This window comes from Salvelinus alpinus, chromosome 22 (genome assembly GCF_045679555.1).
Source record: "Salvelinus alpinus chromosome 22, SLU_Salpinus.1, whole genome shotgun sequence".
Taxonomy (NCBI): Eukaryota; Metazoa; Chordata; class Actinopteri; order Salmoniformes; family Salmonidae; genus Salvelinus; species Salvelinus alpinus.
In genome coordinates, this window is record NC_092107.1 from 8,055 (window position 1) to 26,803 (window position 18,749).

The 18,749-nt window shown below is 44.2% G+C and overlaps 1 protein-coding gene across 2 annotated transcripts in view; it reads right to left on the reverse strand.

The window, feature by feature from the left end:
• Nucleotides 1–224: 224 nt before the first annotated feature.
• Nucleotides 225–18,749, reverse strand: part of LOC139548709 (cell adhesion molecule DSCAM-like) — a 146,933-nt gene continuing 128,408 nt past the window's right edge. Inside the window, exons 26-33 of one of the 2 annotated variants that reach the window (XM_071358445.1) lie at nucleotides 17,699–17,989; nucleotides 17,342–17,518; nucleotides 16,930–16,960; nucleotides 15,789–15,901; nucleotides 15,541–15,690; nucleotides 14,241–14,441; nucleotides 13,638–13,940; nucleotides 225–1,464 (exon numbers count right to left, since the gene is read on the reverse strand). In XM_071358445.1, the coding sequence (XP_071214546.1) occupies nucleotides 1,049–1,464; nucleotides 13,638–13,940; nucleotides 14,241–14,441; nucleotides 15,541–15,690; nucleotides 15,789–15,901; nucleotides 16,930–16,960; nucleotides 17,342–17,518; nucleotides 17,699–17,989 (1,682 nt within the window). In that variant the 3' untranslated portion in view covers nucleotides 225–1,048. Of the gene's footprint in view, nucleotides 1,465–13,637; nucleotides 13,941–14,147; nucleotides 14,442–15,540; nucleotides 15,691–15,788; nucleotides 15,902–16,929; nucleotides 16,961–17,341; nucleotides 17,519–17,698; nucleotides 17,990–18,749 lie in introns of both variants that reach the window. The other variant, XM_071358444.1, reaches the window with a different exon arrangement.

Below are 18,749 nucleotides of genomic sequence, written 5' to 3' on the forward strand. Positions count from 1 at the left end.
ATATAATGTGAGACATCCGATCCAGGTGACCTGTTCAGAGTCATTTATCATGTATACACCCAAATCAATTATTGCAGTGTCTACATAGTGAAGGGTGCTTGTGTTACACAACACACAGGCTATGGAGTGATCGGTGTGCTGGGCTCTGTGGTGGCTGAGAGGGTAGAGATGGAGGAAGAAAGAGAATAAGCAGTATTGTCCAAATCTCAAATCAAACCCACGTGTGCAAACATGACTAAGGACTTTATTAACCAAATCATTTTCCCTGTAATATCCACAAATAAAAGTGATCTCTTTTATATATATTCACATTGTATAATTTTCATAGTGTGACAAAATTCTCTTTTGGATTTTCCAGCCATTCCTGTAATTGTCATAGATCAGTCCCCATGCAGTCATTGGAAAGGTTGAAGAATGTAGTAACAATCTATCTGAGTAGATTGAGTCGAAGGCATGGACAGACAGGTTCAGCTTTAATGCAGTTATTTTCCTTGGCTCCTCTCATTATTGAAAAACCACCAGCTATCCAATCATCGATTTGATCACACTGCGACAAACAAAATAAATAAATGAAGAAAGCAATATCCTCCTGCAGAGTGCTCCAGAGTCCTCCTCCTCTTCTTCTTCTTGTTTTTAGATTTATTTTTATTTTTATATATAATAATAATAATGACTATAATTATCATTGATATAAATTCAATAGTATTTTTCTCTGTCAAATTGAAATACATTATTTTGGCAATTTTCATATGGAGTTTAGAATAAAAGAATACTCAAATAGAAAATAAAACAGAGAAATCAGAGAGCAAGAAGAAGAAAGAAGGGAGCAAGAACAAAAGAAAGGAATAGAGAAGAGAGAAGAACGAAAGAAAGCAAGAGAAAGAAATACAGAAAGAATCAAAGTAACGCATCCACTTGGAGTCAGAAATATATATTAGTTGTTGTTGAAAAGTGTCCATCATCATCATTGTTCCGTGCCAGATCTCTGTGTAGAGCTGCAGTACAGTTTACAGTCTAAGTCCTGGAGTGTGTAACGTAACTCCTTGTGTTATACCAGCGTGTAGGACTTTGCGTAGGGGTTGTTGCTCTGTTTTAGGTGTCCTCTGGAGTCTAGCAGGGACTCCTGTGAGCTGCTGAGCTTGGCAGCCTGGGCCTGGGCCAGGTCTCCGGTGGCCTCACGGCCAGTGGGCTCACGCTGGGGCAGGGTGGAGGCAGTCCCTGGCTGCCACTGCTGCACCTCCCTGGACGTGGGCACCTCCATGGGTGTGGGTTCCAGGAGCGGGGGCCGTTTCAGGGTGCGGCTCTTCTGGGGCTCCAAACACGCCTGACCCAATGCCCCTGTCTCCCCTCCTCCTCCTTCTCTTCCTCCGTTACCACCATTGGACCCCCGGCCTCCCGACGTAGAGCCACGGTTTAACAGGAAGTCCATTCGTAGGTACGGGGGCAGGTGCACCAGCTCTCCTCCTGAGGGATGAGACCAGAGAGGCAGTTAGAGGGGTGCCCAGTCAGAAAGGTTAGAGGGGTACCCAGTCAGGAAGGTTAGAGGAGTACCCAGTCAAAAAGTTTAAAGGGGTAGCCAGTCAGGAAAGTTGGAGGGGTACCCAGTCAGGAAGGTTAGAGGGGTACCCAGTCAGGAAGGTTAGAGGGGTACCCAGTCAGGAACGTTAGAGGGGTACCCAGTCAGGAAGGTTAGAGGGGTACCCAGTCAGGAAGGTTAGAGGGTTACCCAGTCAGGAAGGTTAGAGGGGTACCCAGTCAGGAATGTTAGAGGGTTACCCAGTCAGGAAGGTTAGAGGGGGACCCAGTCAGGAAGGTTAGAGGGGTAGCCAGTCAGGAAGGTTAGAGGGGTACCCAGTCAGGAAGGTTAGAGGGGTACCCAGTCAGGAATGTTAGAGGGTTACCCAGTCAGGAAGGTTAGAGGGGTACCCAGTCAGGAAGGTTAGAGGGTTACCCAGTCAGGAAGGTTAGAGGGTTACCCAGTCAGGAAGGTTAGAGGGGTAGCCAGTCAGGAAGGTTAGAGGGGTACCCAGTCAGGAAGGTTAGAGGGGTAGCCAGTCAGGAAGGTTAGAGGGGTACCCAGTCAGGAAGGTTAGAGGGGTACCCAGTCAGGAATGTTAGAGGGTTACCCAGTCAGGAAGGTTAGAGGGGTACCCAGTCAGGAAGGTTAAAGGGGTACCCAGTCAGGAAGGTTAGAGGGGTACCCAGTCAGGAAGGTTAAAGGGGTACCAGTCAGGAATGTTAGAGGGGTACCCAGTCAGGAGGTTAAAGGGGTACCAGTCAGGAATGTTAGAGGGGTACCCAGTCAGGAAGGTTAAAGGGGTACCCAGTCAGGAATGTTAGAGGGTTACCCAGTCAGGAAGGTTAGAGGGGTACCCAGTCAGGAAGGTTAGAGGGTTACCCAGTCAGGAAGGTTAGAGGGGTACCCAGTCAGGAAGGTTAAAGGGGTACCCAGTCAGGAAGGTTAGAGGGGTACCCAGTCAGGAAGGTTAAAGGGGTACCAGTCAGGAATGTTAGAGGGGTACCCAGTCAGGAGGTTAAAGGGGTACCAGTCAGGAATGTTAGAGGGGTACCCAGTCAGGAAGGTTAGAGGGGTACCCAGTCAGGAAGGTTAAAGGGGTACCAGTCAGGAATGTTAGAGGGGTACCCAGTCAGGAGGTTAAAGGGATGCCCAGTCAGGAATGTTAGAGGGGTACCCAGTCAGGAAGGTTAGAGGGGTACCCAGTCAGGAAGGTTAGAGGGGTACCCAGTCAGGAAGGTTAGAGGGGTACCCAGTCAGGAATGTTAGAAGGGTACCCAGTCAGGAAGGTTAAAGGGGTACCAGTCAGGAATGTTAGAAGGGTACCCAGTCAGGAAGGTTAAAGGGGTACCAGTCAGGAATGTTAGAGGGGTACCCAGTCAGGAAGGTTAGAGGGGTACCCAGTCAGGAAGGTTAAAGGGGTACCAGTCAGGAAGGTTAGAGGGGTACCCAGTCAGGAATGTTAGAAGGGTACCCAGTCAGGAAGGTTAAAGGGGTACCAGTCAGGAAGGTTAAAGGGGTACCCGTCAGGAATGTTAGAAGGGTACCCAGTCAGGAAGGTTAAAGGGGTACCAGTCAGGAAGGTTAAAGGGGTACCAGTCAGGAATGTTAGAAGGGTACCCAGTCAGGAAGGTTAGAGGGTTACCCAGTCAGGAAGGTTAGAGGGGTACCCAGTCAGGAAGGTTAAAGGGGTACCCAGTCAGGAAGGTTAGAGGGGTACCCAGTCAGGAAGGTTAAAGGGGTACCAGTCAGGAATGTTAGAGGGGTACCCAGTCAGGAGGTTAAAGGGGTACCAGTCAGGAATGTTAGAGGGGTACCCAGTCAGGAAGGTTAGAGGGGTACCCAGTCAGGAAGGTTAAAGGGGTACCAGTCAGGAATGTTAGAGGGGTACCCAGTCAGGAGGTTAAAGGGATGCCCAGTCAGGAATGTTAGAGGGGTACCCAGTCAGGAAGGTTAGAGGGGTACCCAGTCAGGAAGGTTAGAGGGGTACCCAGTCAGGAAGGTTAGAGGGGTACCCAGTCAGGAATGTTAGAAGGGTACCCAGTCAGGAAGGTTAAAGGGGTACCAGTCAGGAATGTTAGAAGGGTACCCAGTCAGGAAGGTTAAAGGGGTACCAGTCAGGAATGTTAGAGGGGTACCCAGTCAGGAAGGTTAGAGGGGTACCCAGTCAGGAAGGTTAAAGGGGTACCAGTCAGGAAGGTTAGAGGGGTACCCAGTCAGGAATGTTAGAAGGGTACCCAGTCAGGAAGGTTAAAGGGGTACCAGTCAGGAAGGTTAAAGGGGTACCCGTCAGGAATGTTAGAAGGGTACCCAGTCAGGAAGGTTAAAGGGGTACCAGTCAGGAAGGTTAAAGGGGTACCAGTCAGGAATGTTAGAAGGGTACCCAGTCAGGAAGGTTAAAGGGGTACCAGTCAGGAATGTTAGAAGGGTACCCAGTCAGGAAGGTTAAATGGGTACCAGTCAGGAATGTTAGAAGGGTACCCAGTCAGGAAGGTTAAAGGGGTACCAGTCAGGAATGTTAGAAGGGTACCCAGTCAGGAAGGTTAAAGGGGTACCAGTCAGGAATGTTAGAAGGGTACCCAGTCAGGAAGGTTAAAGGGGTACCAGTCAGGAATGTTAGAAGGGTACCCAGTCAGGAAGGTTAAAGGGGTACCAGTCAGGAATGTTAGAAGGGTACCCAGTCAGGAATGTTAAAGGGGTACCAGTCAGGAATGTTAGAAGGGTACCCAGTCAGGAAGGTTAAAGGGGTACCAGTCAGGAATGTTAGAAGGGTACCCAGTCAGGAATGTTAAAGGGGTACCAGTCAGGAATGTTGAAGGGTACCCAGTCAGGAAGGTTAAAGGGGTACCAGTCAGGAATGTTAGAAGGGTACCCAGTCAGGAATGTTAAAGGGGTACCAGTCAGGAATGTTAGAAGGGTACCCAGTCAGGAAGGTTAAAGGGGTACCAGTCAGGAATGTTAGAAGGGTACCCAGTCAGGAATGTTAGAAGGGTACCCAGTCAGGAATGTTAAAGGGGTACGAGTCAGGAATGTTAGAGGGGTACCCAGTCAGGAATGTTAGAGGGGTGCACTCACTACATACTGAGCTGGGAGGACAGTTCTCAATGTCAGCATTACTTGGTTACTTTCTATTAGTTATTTTCTATTCCATATGCGTATTTTCATAAGGTATCTACTTACTGTCAGGATATATGGCATTTGATAGGAAATCAAATGAGTTGAGGAAATACGATTTGAGTTTGGATAATGTAATGTAATCTTTCGTATTGGGTCGGGAGGATACAGATTCTATAAGGGTTTCAGGACGATATGATTTTTCATGGCTTGATGACGGGATTTATTATCCTTTGATATTGCTGCATTAACCTGTCAGATTCATATTCAAATCACTTTTCAATTTCTTCAGGACTATTATGTCAAACAGCCCTGCACTGCCCACTCTCAAACTCTGCTCATCTGTACCTGGGGTTAACTGAAGCAGAAAGGTGGTTCAAATCTCATTTGGAGACAGAATCTTTGCTGTCCAGGAGCCAGAATAAACCAAGCCTGTGATGTAACCCAAGTCTACATTTAGTTAATGATACTGCAGCACTTTAAAAGACTTGGGCTTTTCTACACAGTATTCCCCCATGCAAACAGTGAGTGAATCACTGGACATGGTTGAGTGGATGATGATACAATCACGTCTGCTGTAAATGTATCTCGTCCACTGAATAAACTACGTATTAATTTTAGGAAATTAGCTCATCACAAAGACGTGTCCAGTAGTCATACTAAATATTTTACACTTGATTAGGAGTGGTGGGGAGACGTGTACTGTTCCATTACTGTTCTAATGGATGTCTTCAATATTAATCTTTCTGAGGTCAGAGAGATCAGCAGGCTTCAGTGACTGGCCTTTTCAATGCCAAATCACTATCCCCCACCACCACCATCACCACCTCGTCACACAGAGGAGGACCGGCTCGTCTATGTAGATTGTATCCTACATGTGACCTTAGTGACTGAATTCCAGAGTTCATGGGGAGCATGCATAATTTACTGTTTATATTACAGGCTTTATTAAAACAAGTAAAGATGATAAATGGTGACCAGCTTTAATTGAATTAAATATAGATTTAAGCTTTTCTTTGGGAGCTCATTAGGAATTTACTTAGCTGAAATCCATCAGGCTGTAAGTTGCAGTACGTGGGTAATGGCACAACTTGTATCAGCTACACAATAATGATTGCCAGCCATCCAATAAGTCTCTAGCTGGGGGGTTTGATGTACAGTGCATTCAGAAAGTGTTCAGACTCTGACTTTTTCCACATTTTGCTACGTTTCAGCCTTATTTTCAAATGGATTAAAAAAAAAGAATCCTCAGCAATCTACACACAATATCCCATAATGACAAAGAGTAAACAGGTTATTAGAATTTTTTCTTATATTTTTTTTAATTTGTACTTATTTACATAAGTATTCAGACCCTTTGCTATGAGACTCGAAATTGAGCTCAGGTGAATCCTGTTTCCATTGATCATTCTTGAGATGTTTCTACAACTTCATTGGAGTCCACCTGTGGTAAATTCAACTGATTGGACATGATTTTGTAAGTCGCTCTGGATAAGAGCGTCTGCTAAATGACTTAAATGTAAATGTAAATTTGTAAAGGCACACACCTGTAAATACAGTGGAAAGAAAAAGTATGTGAACCCTTTGGAATTACCTGGATTTCTGCATAAGTTTTACATAAAATTAGATCTGATCTTCCTCTAAGTCACAACAACAGACATACACAGTCTGTTTAAACTAATGACACACAAATTATAGTATTTTTCTTGTCTATATTGAATACATAATTTAAACATTTACAGTGTAGTTTGGAAAAAGTATGTGAACCCCTAGGCTAATGACTTCTCCAAAAGCTAATTGGAGTCAGGTGTCAGCTAACCTGGAGTACAATCATTGAGACGAGATTGGAGATGTTGGTTAGAGCTGCCCTATAAAAAAACTAATTTGAGTTTTGCTATTCACAAGAAGCATTGCCCGATGTGAACCATGCCTCAAACAAAAGAGATCTCAGAAGACCCAAGATTAAGAATTGTTGACTTACATAAAGCTGGAAAGGGTTACAAAAGTAATTCTAAAAGCCACGATGTTCATCAGTCCACGCTAAGACAAATTGTCTATAAATGGAGAAAATTCAGCACTGTTGCTACTCTCCCTAGGAGTGGCCGTCCTGCAAAGATGACTACAAGAGCACAGCGCAGAATGCTCAATGAGGTTAAGAAGAATCCTAGAGTGTCAGCTAAAGACTTAAAGAAATCTCTGGAACATGCTAACATCTCTGTTGACAAGTCTACGATACGTAAAACACTAAACAAGAATGGTGTTCATGGGAGGACACCACGGAAGAAGCCACTGCTGTCCAAAAAAACTTTGCTGCACATCAGAAGTTCGCAAAAGAGCACCTGGATGTTCCAAAATATTCTGTGTACAGATGAAATTAAAGTTGAGTTGTTTGGAAGGAACACACAGCACTATGTGTGGAGAAAAAAAGGGACAGCACACCAACATCAAAATCTCATCCCAACTGTAAAGTACGGTGAACAGGACAATGACCCAAAACACAGAACTAAATCAACAACAGAATGGCTTAAACAGAAGAAAATACGCCTTCTGGAGTGGCCCAGTCAAAGTCCTGACCTCAACCCAATTGAGATGCTGTGGCATAACCTCAAGAGAGCGGTTCACACAAGACATCTCAAGAATATTGCTGAACTGAAACAATTTTGTAAAGAGGAATGGTCCAAAATTCCTTCTGCAATGTCTGATCCGAAACGACAGAAAACGTTTGGTTGAGGTTATTGCTGCCAAAGTAGGGCCAACCAGTTATTAAAACCAAGGGTTCACATACTTTTTCCACCATGCAATGTGAATGTTTACACGTGTGTTCAATAAAGACATGAAAACGTACAATTGTTTGTGTGTTATTAGTTTAAGCAGACTGTGTTTGTCTATTGTTGTGACTTAGATGAAGATCAGATAAAATTTTATGACCAATTTATACAGAAGACCAGGTAATTCCAAAAGGTTCAAATACTTTTTCTACCACTGTATAAGGTTCAACAGTTGCCAGTGCATGTCAGAGCAAAAACCAAGCCATTAGGTCGAAGGAAATGTCCGTAGAGCTCCGAGACAGGATTGTGTCGAGGCAAAGATCTGGGGAAGGGTACCAAAACATTTATGGGGAAGGGTACCAAAACATTTCTGCAGCATGAAATCAGTGGCCTCCATCCTTCTTAAATGGAAGAAGTGAAGAACCACCAAGACTCTTCCTAGAGCTAGCTGCCTGGCCAAACGGAACAATCGGGGGAGAAGGGCATTGGTCAGGGAGGTGACCAAGACACCGAGCTCTACAGTAACTCTGTGGAGACGGGAGAACCTTCCAGAAGGACAACCATCTCTGCAGCACTCCACCAATCAGGCCTTTATGATAGAGTGGCCAGAAGCAAGCAACTCCCCAGTAAAAGGCACATGACAGCCCACTTGGAGTTTGCCAAAAGGCACCGTAAGACTTTCAGACCATGAGAGACAAGATTCTCTGTTCTGATGAAACCAAGGTTGCCCTCTTTGGCCTGAATGCCAAGCGTCATGTCTGGAGGAAACCTGGCACCATCCCTACGGTGGAGCATGGTGGTGGCAGAATCATGCTGTGGGGATGTTTTTCAGCGTCAGGGACTAGGAGACTAAGTACAGAGAGATCCTTGATGAAAACCTGCTCCAGAGCGCTCAGGACCTCAGACTGGGGTGAAGGTTCATCTTCCAACAGGACAACAACCCTAAGCACACAGCCAAGACAACGCAGGAATGGGTTCGGGACAAGTTTCTGAATGTCCTCGAGTAGCCCAGCCAGGGCACGGACTTGAACCCGATCTAACATCTCTGGAGAGACCTGAAAGTATCTGTGCAGCAATGCTCCCCATCCAACCTGACAGAGCTTGAGAGGATATGCAGAGAAGAATGGGAGAAACTCCCCAAATACAGGTGTGCCAATCTTTTTCATATATATATAAATGAGCAAAAAAACTTTTTTTGCTTTGTCATTATGGGGTAATATGTGTAGATTGATGAGGAAAAATACAAATTTAATTAATTTTAGAATAAGGCTGTAACCTAACAAAATGTGGAAAAAGTCAAAGGGTCTGAATACTTTCCAAAGGCACTCTATATGACTGTTTTAACATTCTGTGTGACCAAGTTAATCTGTGCTGCTGGGGAAGGAGTTGTTCTCATTTTCTGTAATCTGGCCTTCCAATGAGCTTCCACAACTACCCACACATTAGTAAACAGACAGACACATCGCGCGAACACACATGCACACACCCCCACACACAAACACACAAATATACATTGACACTGTCGCTTGTTTAAAGGCCCATGACACAATAAACAGTGTTGCAGTAAATGTTTATGAGCTGAAAACCTCAAGATCTTCCTCTATAATTGGCTTCCTACAGTAATTGTACAGGACAGACTGTTTATGAGATGTCACACGGATCATTGCCCAATGTTTCCATCCAGCTTGCGCCAATGACTATGGTCACACACTCACATGAAGAAATGAGCTTGCCAAATCCCACACGTAGTGGACGCACTTAATGTCAAAGTCATGACCCCAGGTTGACCCAGTGTATCAGTATCAGGTGTGTGTGATTGTGATTGAAACGTGTCAGAGTAACGGGAGAGAGGGCTGTCCCCTCCTCCGTGTCACTGTGTGACTGACAGAGGAGGTCACAGGGTCAACTCAGGGCAAAGGTACATTACTACAGAAGGGGGGGGGGGGGGGGGGGGTAGTGGGCCACTGTCAGACAGACAGACAGATATCCATCAAGCACTTTTGTATGCCATCACTATTGTATGCCAGCATCGACATGTATGTTTCATATTGAAAATATAGCCTTTTTTTCTTGAGGATTCTGATGCTACTATGTGACACTCATTGGGCAAAAACACCATAAAAATGAACTGTGTTCAAACTAACATGGGTGAATTCCACAGTGTGCCACAACAGAGCTGGCTGATGCTATACCAGACTGGCAACAACGGTCTTCAACAGGGACTTATTGTAGAAACCTGTAAAGCGTGTCTACGTGTCGCTGGTGTCGCCCCAGCTCCCGCTGGATGAAAGTGACACCAGGGTTAGCACGACGCTACAACAGGCTCTGTGTCTGAAAGACTGATATCGCGCTGAACATCTCCATTGTGGCAGTAAAGTGCTGTTTTGTATTGACAGACAATAGCTTTAGATTGGCTTGACAGATAGCCTCTACTTGCCCTCAGCTGACGGTTTAAGCCTCCCGCTGGCTGATGACTGTGGGCAGCTGGCTCGTGCGTGCACCATGAAAACATAATGAGGAATGGAAACTCAAGACCCAGCTCAGATAGACAAAACCTGTCTACCTTGTCTAACTCAGCCCAACCTAGGTCCTGCCTTCAGACAACATCCACACCAAGCTAGTCTTCATGCACCCAGCCCAGACTGACAACATGGCAGGCCAGGACTTGCTAAACGTACTATATACAATCTGTCTGTGTGTGTGTATTTTTTACAAAAAGTTTTTGAAAAATGTGCATTTCCTCATGTCTATGTATTTCAACCCATTCTGTTTGGTCTGTCCACAAGCTGCGCCAGACAGTGGAACCAATAGGAATAGGAGTTGAGTAGCAGCAGGTCATATGAGGCCAACCTGGGGGAGGACAGTGTCAGACAGACGGACAGACGGACAGACAGACAGATGGACAGACAGATCCTCCATGTGCAGACATTGCTGCAGAGCACTGAAGATGAATACAGCACTGTGAGAGGGGTATTACTGGGGTTTTAATGGTGTTTGTACTAGAGGTCGACCGATTATGATTTTTCAACGCTGATACCGATACCGATTATTGGAGGACCAAAAAGAGCCGATACCGATTAATCGGCAGATTTTAAAAATGTATTTGTAATAATGACAATTACAACAATACTGAATGAACACTTATTTTAACTTAATATAATACATCAATAAAATCAATTTAGCCTCAAATAAATAATGAAACATGTTCAATTTGGTTTAAATAATGTAAAAACAAAGTGTTGGAGAAGAAAGTAAAAGTGCAATATGTGCCATGTAAGAAAGCTAACGTTTAAGTTCCTTGCTCAGAACATGAGAACATTTGAAAGCTGGTGGTTCCTTTTAACATGAGTCTTCAATATTCCCAGGTAAGAAGTTTTAGGTTGTAGTTATTATAGGAATTATAGGACTATTTCTCTCTATACGATTTGTATTTCATATACCTTTGACTATTGGATGTTCTTATAGGCACTTTAGTATTGCCAGTGTAACAGTATAGCTTCCGTCCCTCTCCTCGCTCCTACCTGGGCTCGAACCAGGAACACATCGACAACAGCCACCATCGAAGCAGCGTTACCCATGCAGAGCAAGGGGAACAACTACTCCAAGTCTCAGAGCGAGTGACGTTTGAAACGCTATTAGCGCGCACCCCGCTAACTAGCTAGCCATTTCACATCGGTTACACCAGCCTAATCTCGGGAGTTGATAGGCTTGAAGTCATAAACAGCGCAATGCTTCAAGCATTGCGAAGAGTTGCTGGCAAAACGCACGAAAGTGCTGTTTGAATGAATGCTTAAGAGGCCTGCTGCTGCCTACCGTCGCTCAGTCAGACTGCTCTATCAAATCATAGACTTAATTATAACATAATAACACACAGAAATACGAGCATTAGGTTATTAATATGGTCGAATCCGGAAACTATCATCTCGAAAACAAAACGTTTATTTTTTCAGTGAAATACGGAACCGTTCCGTATTTTATCTAACGGGTGGCATCCATAAGTCTAAATATTCCTGTTACATTGCACAACCTTCAATGTTATGTCATAATTACGTAAAATTCTGGCAAAATAGTTCGCCACGAGCCAGGCGGCCCAAACTGTTGCATATACCCTGATTCTGCGTGCAGTGAACGCAAGAGAAGTGACACAATTTCACCTGGTTAATATTGCCTGCTAACCTGGATTTCTTTTAGCTAAATATGCAGGTTTAAAAAATATATACTTCTGTGTATTGATTTTATGAAAGGCATTGATGTTTGTGGTTAGGTACAGTCGTGCAACGATTGTGCTTTTTTCGCAAATGCTCTTTTGTTAAATCATCCCCGGTTTGGCGAAGTTGGCTGTCTTTGTTAGGAAGAAATAGTCTTCACACAGTTCGCAACGAGCCAGGCGGCCCAAACTGCTGCATATACCCTGACTCTGTTGCAAGAGAAGTGACACAATTTCCCTAGTTAAAAGAAATTCATGTTAGCAGGCAATATTAACTAAATATGCAGGTTTAAAAATATATACTTGTGTATTGATTTTAAGAAAGGCATTGATGTTTATGGTTAGGTACACGTTGGAGCAACGACAGTCTTGTTTCACGAATGCGCACCGCATCGATAATATGCAACTGTCACGGTTTTCTTCCATTGGTGAAGGAGAGGACCAAAATGCAGCGCGGCTAGTGTTCAACATATTTAATAAACAAAGAGACGAATACGTGAACACTATACAAAATACAAAATAACAAATGTGAAAACCGAGACAGACCTATCTGGTGCAGAACACAAACACAGAGACAGGAAACAATCACCCACAAAATCCCAACACAAAACAAGCCTCCTATATATGATTCTCAATCAGGGACAACGATTGACAGCTGCCTCTGATTGAGAACCATATTAGGCTGGACACAGAAACAGACAAACTAGACACACAACATAGAATTCCCACCCAGCTCACGTCCTGACCAACACTAAACAAGCAAAACACATAAGAACTCTGGTCAGGACGTTACAGCAACGCAGGACACGCTAGATATCACGATCGTCGTATGGAATGGACCAAGTTGCAGCGTCGGGAGCGTACATTTTTCTTTATTTGCAAATGTCGCCAACAAAACAATAATACAACAAAAATGAACGTGAAGCTCCGTAAGGCTATACATGCACAAACGAAGACAACTACCCACAACTACCAAAAGGAAAAAAGGCTGCCTAAGTATGATTCCCAATCAGAGACAACGATAGACAGCTGGGTCTGATTGAGAACCATACCCGGCCAAAACAAACAACATAGAATGCCCACCCCAAATCACACCCTGACCTAACCAACTAGAGAAATAAAACGGCTCTCTAAGGTCAGGGCGTGACAGTACCCCCCCCCCCCCCCCCCCCCCCAAAGGTGCGGACTCCCGGCCGCAAACCTGAACCTATAGGGGAGGGTCCGGGTGGACATCTACCCTCGGTGGCAGCTGCGGCTCAACCTGGTCAAGAACTACAGGAAACGTATGATCTCTGTAATTGCAAACAAAGGTTTCTGTACCAAATATTAAGTTCTGCTTTTGTGATGTATCAAATACTTATGTCATGCAATAAAATGCAAATTAATTACTTAAAAATCATACAATGTGATTTTCTGGATTTTTGTTTTAGATTCCGTCTCTCACAGTTGAAGTGTACCTATGATAAAAATAACAGACCTCTACATGCTTTGTAAGTAGGAAAACCTGCAAAATCGGCAGTGTATCAAATACTTGTTCTCCCCACTGTATATATTTTTAAAATAAATCGGCCAAATACCGATTTCCTATTGTTATGAAAACTTGAAATCAGCCCTAATTAATCGGCCATTCTGATTAATCGGTCGACCTCTAGTTTGTACTTCATCAAGCATTCCAGAGGTGTTATCTGAGGAAGTGTACCTTATGACCATGATCATTATTTTGCAATAGGCGTTTTGTAATATGCTGTGTTAAATGAAAGCTATGAAACTTTGAACTTTGAACAGGCCTAGAGAGCTGTGGAAGTTATAGTAGTAATGCAGTGGCACAAGGTCTAATTGGGGCAGAACACTTAATTCAACTTGTCAAGGGCTTGATGAGTAGAATCAGGTATGCTTGTCCAGGGCCACAACAAAAATATGTACTGTTGGGGGTACTGGAGGACCGGAGGTGGAAAACACTGATCTAGGGTAATGAGGAAAATAATGAAGTTTCAGTGAGGTTTGAACTGTACTGTGCGTGTGTTCTGTATACCCGGTCTGTGGGCCTTGGGTGCTGCCATGTTCATAACCCGGCTGACGTCCTGAGGCTTGGGCGGGGAGGCGGTGAACCTGCAGATGCCTGACTCGGACGGCGTGCTGGACGTCAGGCTGTCTGTGTAGTCATTGGTGCCGGCAGTCATTTGCTCTGAGGAGGTGTCGGAGATGAAGCATTCTGTGATGGTGAACTTGGCGTGCCGCAGGTGCTCCTCCATCTTAGCGTGCTCGTATGCTCGGGCCAGCTCCTCGTACGTGGACGACGCGCTCTCTGTCGACACCATGCTGCTCCGCGCACGGTCTGCGTAGTCACACACACACACACACACACACACACACACACACACACACACACACACACACACACACACACACACACACACACACACACACACACACACACACACACACACACACACACACACAGAGACAAAGAAGCAACATCCATTATAGTACATGCATATAGCTGAAATTTCCTAAGATATATAGGAAATATCTTAAAACATACCGTGAGCACTCTGACCCTTCCACGTACAGTAGTAGTGGTCTCCCCTTTGCTGCAGACTAATGTTGTATGTGAGACATAGGGTCAGTCCAGTACCTGTGTCCTGCGATGGGCTGACGCTGTAGCTATCGCTCTCCTTGTCCACAGAGCCGGCGGCGCGCGGTGTGGGCAGTCTCCAGTCTGTGCTCAGGGTGTGGGAGGAGGTGGGTGGTTGGGGGGGGTTCAGAGTCCACTGGCTGGCGTATCGGTTCCTGCTGGCTGCAGGGCCTGCTTTGGCAGTGCGGCGTGCTGTGGGGTCTGGGGGTGAAAGGGCCAAGGTCATTACTGATGAGAGGCTTAGGCAGTGTCGGAATTGGCACCCTATCTCCTATGTAGTGCAGTACTTTTGACCAGGGTCCCAATGGAATAGGGTGCCATTTCATACGTACCACTGAAGTGCTACTAGACAGTAAATAGCATACATTGAGTATTAATTTTCTGTGTATCAAATTACAGAGACATCTATTGATCAATAATAATTAATAGTTTTGAAACTATCATCCTAACCTTTCACAGTAGATATAATATTCCCCAAAGAAAAAATAGTATCATATTCGGTCTGACCCAGACATTTAACCTACTGTGCTATGCATCAATGGCACCAAATCAGAATGGCCCTTTAGAACGGCCATGATTAGATTAGGCCAGGAGAAGCCAGAGAAGAATAGCAGTGGTAATAGTAATAGGTCAGAGTGGAGTAATTCCATCAGTGGGCTGGAGACTGGAGCACCAGGCAGTGTTTGCCCAACACTCTGGATAGATATGGCTGAGTCAGGAGATAAGGTTTAGGCCCACAGTGCTACCCAGCCAGCCTCAAAGAGCCCAATCAGGTGAGCTGTCAGGTGGAGCCAGATGCCTCTCCTCTCTTCATCAGTTCAGCTCCACTGAAGCTCAGCAGCAACAGAGCCTCCATAAGCCACTGTGCAGCCACTGGCTTGGCTCACACTGCTCTGGGATGTGGGCTCTGTGAGTGCATCTGAGGGTTGAAACTATGATAAGCTGAAAATTCTAGTTTGCTTAAAATGGATTTGGGATCAAGGTATGTGAATACATGGAGGTTTATTGTTAGAGCTGTTGTTTATAAAAACTAGAGTCTAAACACTGATTGAAGGACTGGGGTCCAGTTACAGGCACCTGAGAGATAAATAAATATGTACAATGATTTAAAGTTATAGCAGATGCTTGGATTGAATGCAACTATATCAAAAAATATGAATCTTGAGAGAGAGCATTCTCTTATTTCACATAACTACAAACAAATAAACAACAATGAATTACCCCTATTCTTCCAGGGGACGACAGAGTAAAGGTGGTGAGGGGTGGGATATAGAGGTGATTAAATGGGTAAAGCTCTTACTGGTTCCAGGCCGGGCATCGGAGACGTCCACCAGTGGGCCGGTGGCCTGCGACAGGGACTGGTAGTGGACTGTGTGCGTGACAGTGGACGACTTCTGTTTGGACGTCTCCCCAAAGTCATTATCAGTCAGCAGCACCGTCGACCTGTCGTCTGAGAGACAGAAAACAGGCAGGAAGACAATGAGTTATTAGAAAAGATTATCAAATATAACATGCAAGGGATAAACTGGCGTGGCAGACTTGTCTCACCGATAGTCTCCATAGTATCTCTCTCTTCGATGAGCAGCTGGGCTCGGGGGATGTCGATGTGCATTCTCATGGCTTGCTGTTTGTTCGATGTGTCTGGTGTCCGTGTGTTTTTACTAGGAGATAGAAATGTCAGTTAGGGGCTTTTGTTGTATTGTTTGTAAGTTTTCTGTCATAGTTTTAAAGTAACTGTCCAGTGAGAATCTCACTTTTAAAAGTTCATCTTATGTTAACTCATACCAAGATTGAAAAACAGCTTCTATCTCAAGGCCATCAGATTGTTAAACAGCCATCACTAGCACAGAGAGGCGGCTGCCTACCTACAGACTTGATATCATTGGCCACTTTAATAAATGGAACACTAGTCACTTTAATAATGCCACTTTAAGAATGTTTACATATCTCGCATTACTTATCTCATATGTATATACTGTATACTGTATCCTACACTATCTATTCTATACTATCTATTGCATCTTAGCCTCTCTGTCACTGCTCATCCATAATTTTATATTTATATATTCTTATCCCATTAATTTACTAGATTGTGTGTATTAGGTTTTGTTGTGGAATTTGTTAGATATTAAGTTTTGTTGTGGAATTGTTAGATATTACCTGTTAGATACTGCTGCACTGTTGGATCTAGAAGCATAAGCATTTCGCTACACTCACAATAACATCTGCTAACCATGTGTATGCGACCAATAAAATTTGATTTGATTTGATTTGTTGACTCGTCCTTTGGCTTTGTGGCCAAAGCATAAATTGGCCGCAAAAACCCTAACTCAAACTGAAAAATACTTTTTATTTCCTAATAGAGTATGATGTCATACTCCTGAGGAGGATGAGCTGGCCAATCAGCAGTCTAGAGAAGGATGAGCTGGCCAATCATCGGTCTACTCCCGTTAATATTTTTAATGACTGGTATATGCCCACACCATTCCGTTGTTGGGGTACGCCCACACCATTCCAACACAAAAAAGCTGCTTTTTAACACACTTAATTACCATTTTTTTGTTACTATTTTACTCATATTGTAAGTAATTATAGGTCATATTTCATAGAAATCTGGAAACACTGGACAGTTACTTTAAAGTATTTTATGATTCCTATCTATAGTTAAGATTTATTCCTCTTCACGTACCTCATCAGCATTTCTGCCAGGCTTTTTGCATCTGTGAAGTCAGCATACAATAAGTTAGTAACAATGCAGAGTTGTGGTGGACAAAAGCTAACATATTACAATCATAGGCACCAAGCCAATTTCCTAGATTTTCAAAACTAGAACATTAGAGTGTTTGCAAATGAATAGTGGAACACTAGATCTGATCAGACCGTTCTACGGTGTTAGCTAAACTCATAGCCTCCAAATTACATAATGACAGTCAATAGTCACAAACTCACAATTCTACTCTGCTCAAGTTAATTGATCCTCACTCTCTTGAGCATAAATCTCTAAAGTGCTTGTGTGTTATTGTTTGCCTTGTTTCTATTGTGTGTGTGTGTGTGCGTGTGCGTGTGCGTGTGTGTGTGTGTGTCTTTATGTTCTGACTCACCGCGTAGCCTCTTGAGCCTCTGCTCCCTCCTCCTCCTCTTCAGCACCATCAGGAGGATGAAGACCATGACAGCAGCCACCAGGATACAGGTGATGGTCACCATCATCTTCAGCCCCTCGTTGCCTGACATGTTGTCTGTGATGGGGTCCACTGTCTTCAACAGAGGAGGGATAGTGCCTGCGGGGAGAGGAACCATCCCGAGTATTAGGCATGACTATTTATCACCAGGGCTGGGACTTGGGAGGACTAAGAATCGTAGTCAAATATGTTTCTTTGGAAGGACTTCTTTTGTAAATGAAACTCTCATGGTTTAGGAAAAAATATTGTCATCCTAGAGGACCACTGAACTGAACTCACTTCCATCTGCGTTGAGCGTGGCGAATGTGATTTTCTTCTCGGCGAAGCCAGCGCTGTTGACCACCTTCATCTGCAACTCGTACCAGGTGGCTTCCGCCAGGTCGTACAGGATGTAGCTCTTGGTTAGTGAGGTCCGCTGGGCCATGGTCCACATTGCCGTCTCCACCGGACGGTACTCCAGGGTGAATTTGGTGATTGGGCAGCCGCCATTGTTCCACCCAATTAGATTGAGCCTGACCCGGGTGGAATTGATGCTGGCAAACAGCTCGTGTTCTTTGGCAAACTGTGGCTCTGGAAAAAAGAGGGGTGAAGAGACCAGATGTAGACTTTTAAGGATGCCAGTAACATTTTATTCATGAACCAAATCAGGTCACAATAATTGAGGAAGTTCAAGGAATTGCTTGGTAAATTCTTTAGATAGGACTTGAGTTAGAGTCGGTTCTAAGGGGACAGTGGTGGGGTGGAGATGCTATAGAGCAGAGATGAGCAAATTTGATGGGGGTGGGGGCCACAAAAAAGTTGCTTTCAGGTCTGCGTACCCACATGTGCATCCCCCCACCCACCACATTGCAAGCAAAATATTTTAGCAGCCCCACTCTTGACCTCGGAGAGAAATGTTTTACGTTTTAGAGTTAATGTCGTGCAATTCTACTCATGGGATATAGAGAAAATGGTTATTTCATCCAATTCTACACATTTTGCCATGGGATATAGAGAAAATGGTTATTTCATCCAATTCTACACATTTTGCCATGGGATATAGAGAAAATGGTTATTTCATCCAATTCTACTCATTTTGACATGGGATATAGAGAAAATTGTTATTTCATCCAATTCTACTCATTTTGCCATGGGATATAGAGAAAATGGTTATTTCATCCAATTCTACTCATTTTGACATTGGACGGGGGGAAAAGTTGTAATTTTACATTTTGCCATAGGGTGGAGAGAAATGTTTGCAGTTTTTAATGTGATACCTGAGTGAGACTGAGAAACAAAATCAATGGGGCCGGTAATTCATCCATGATTACTAAGTTTAGATTGCTGGCCG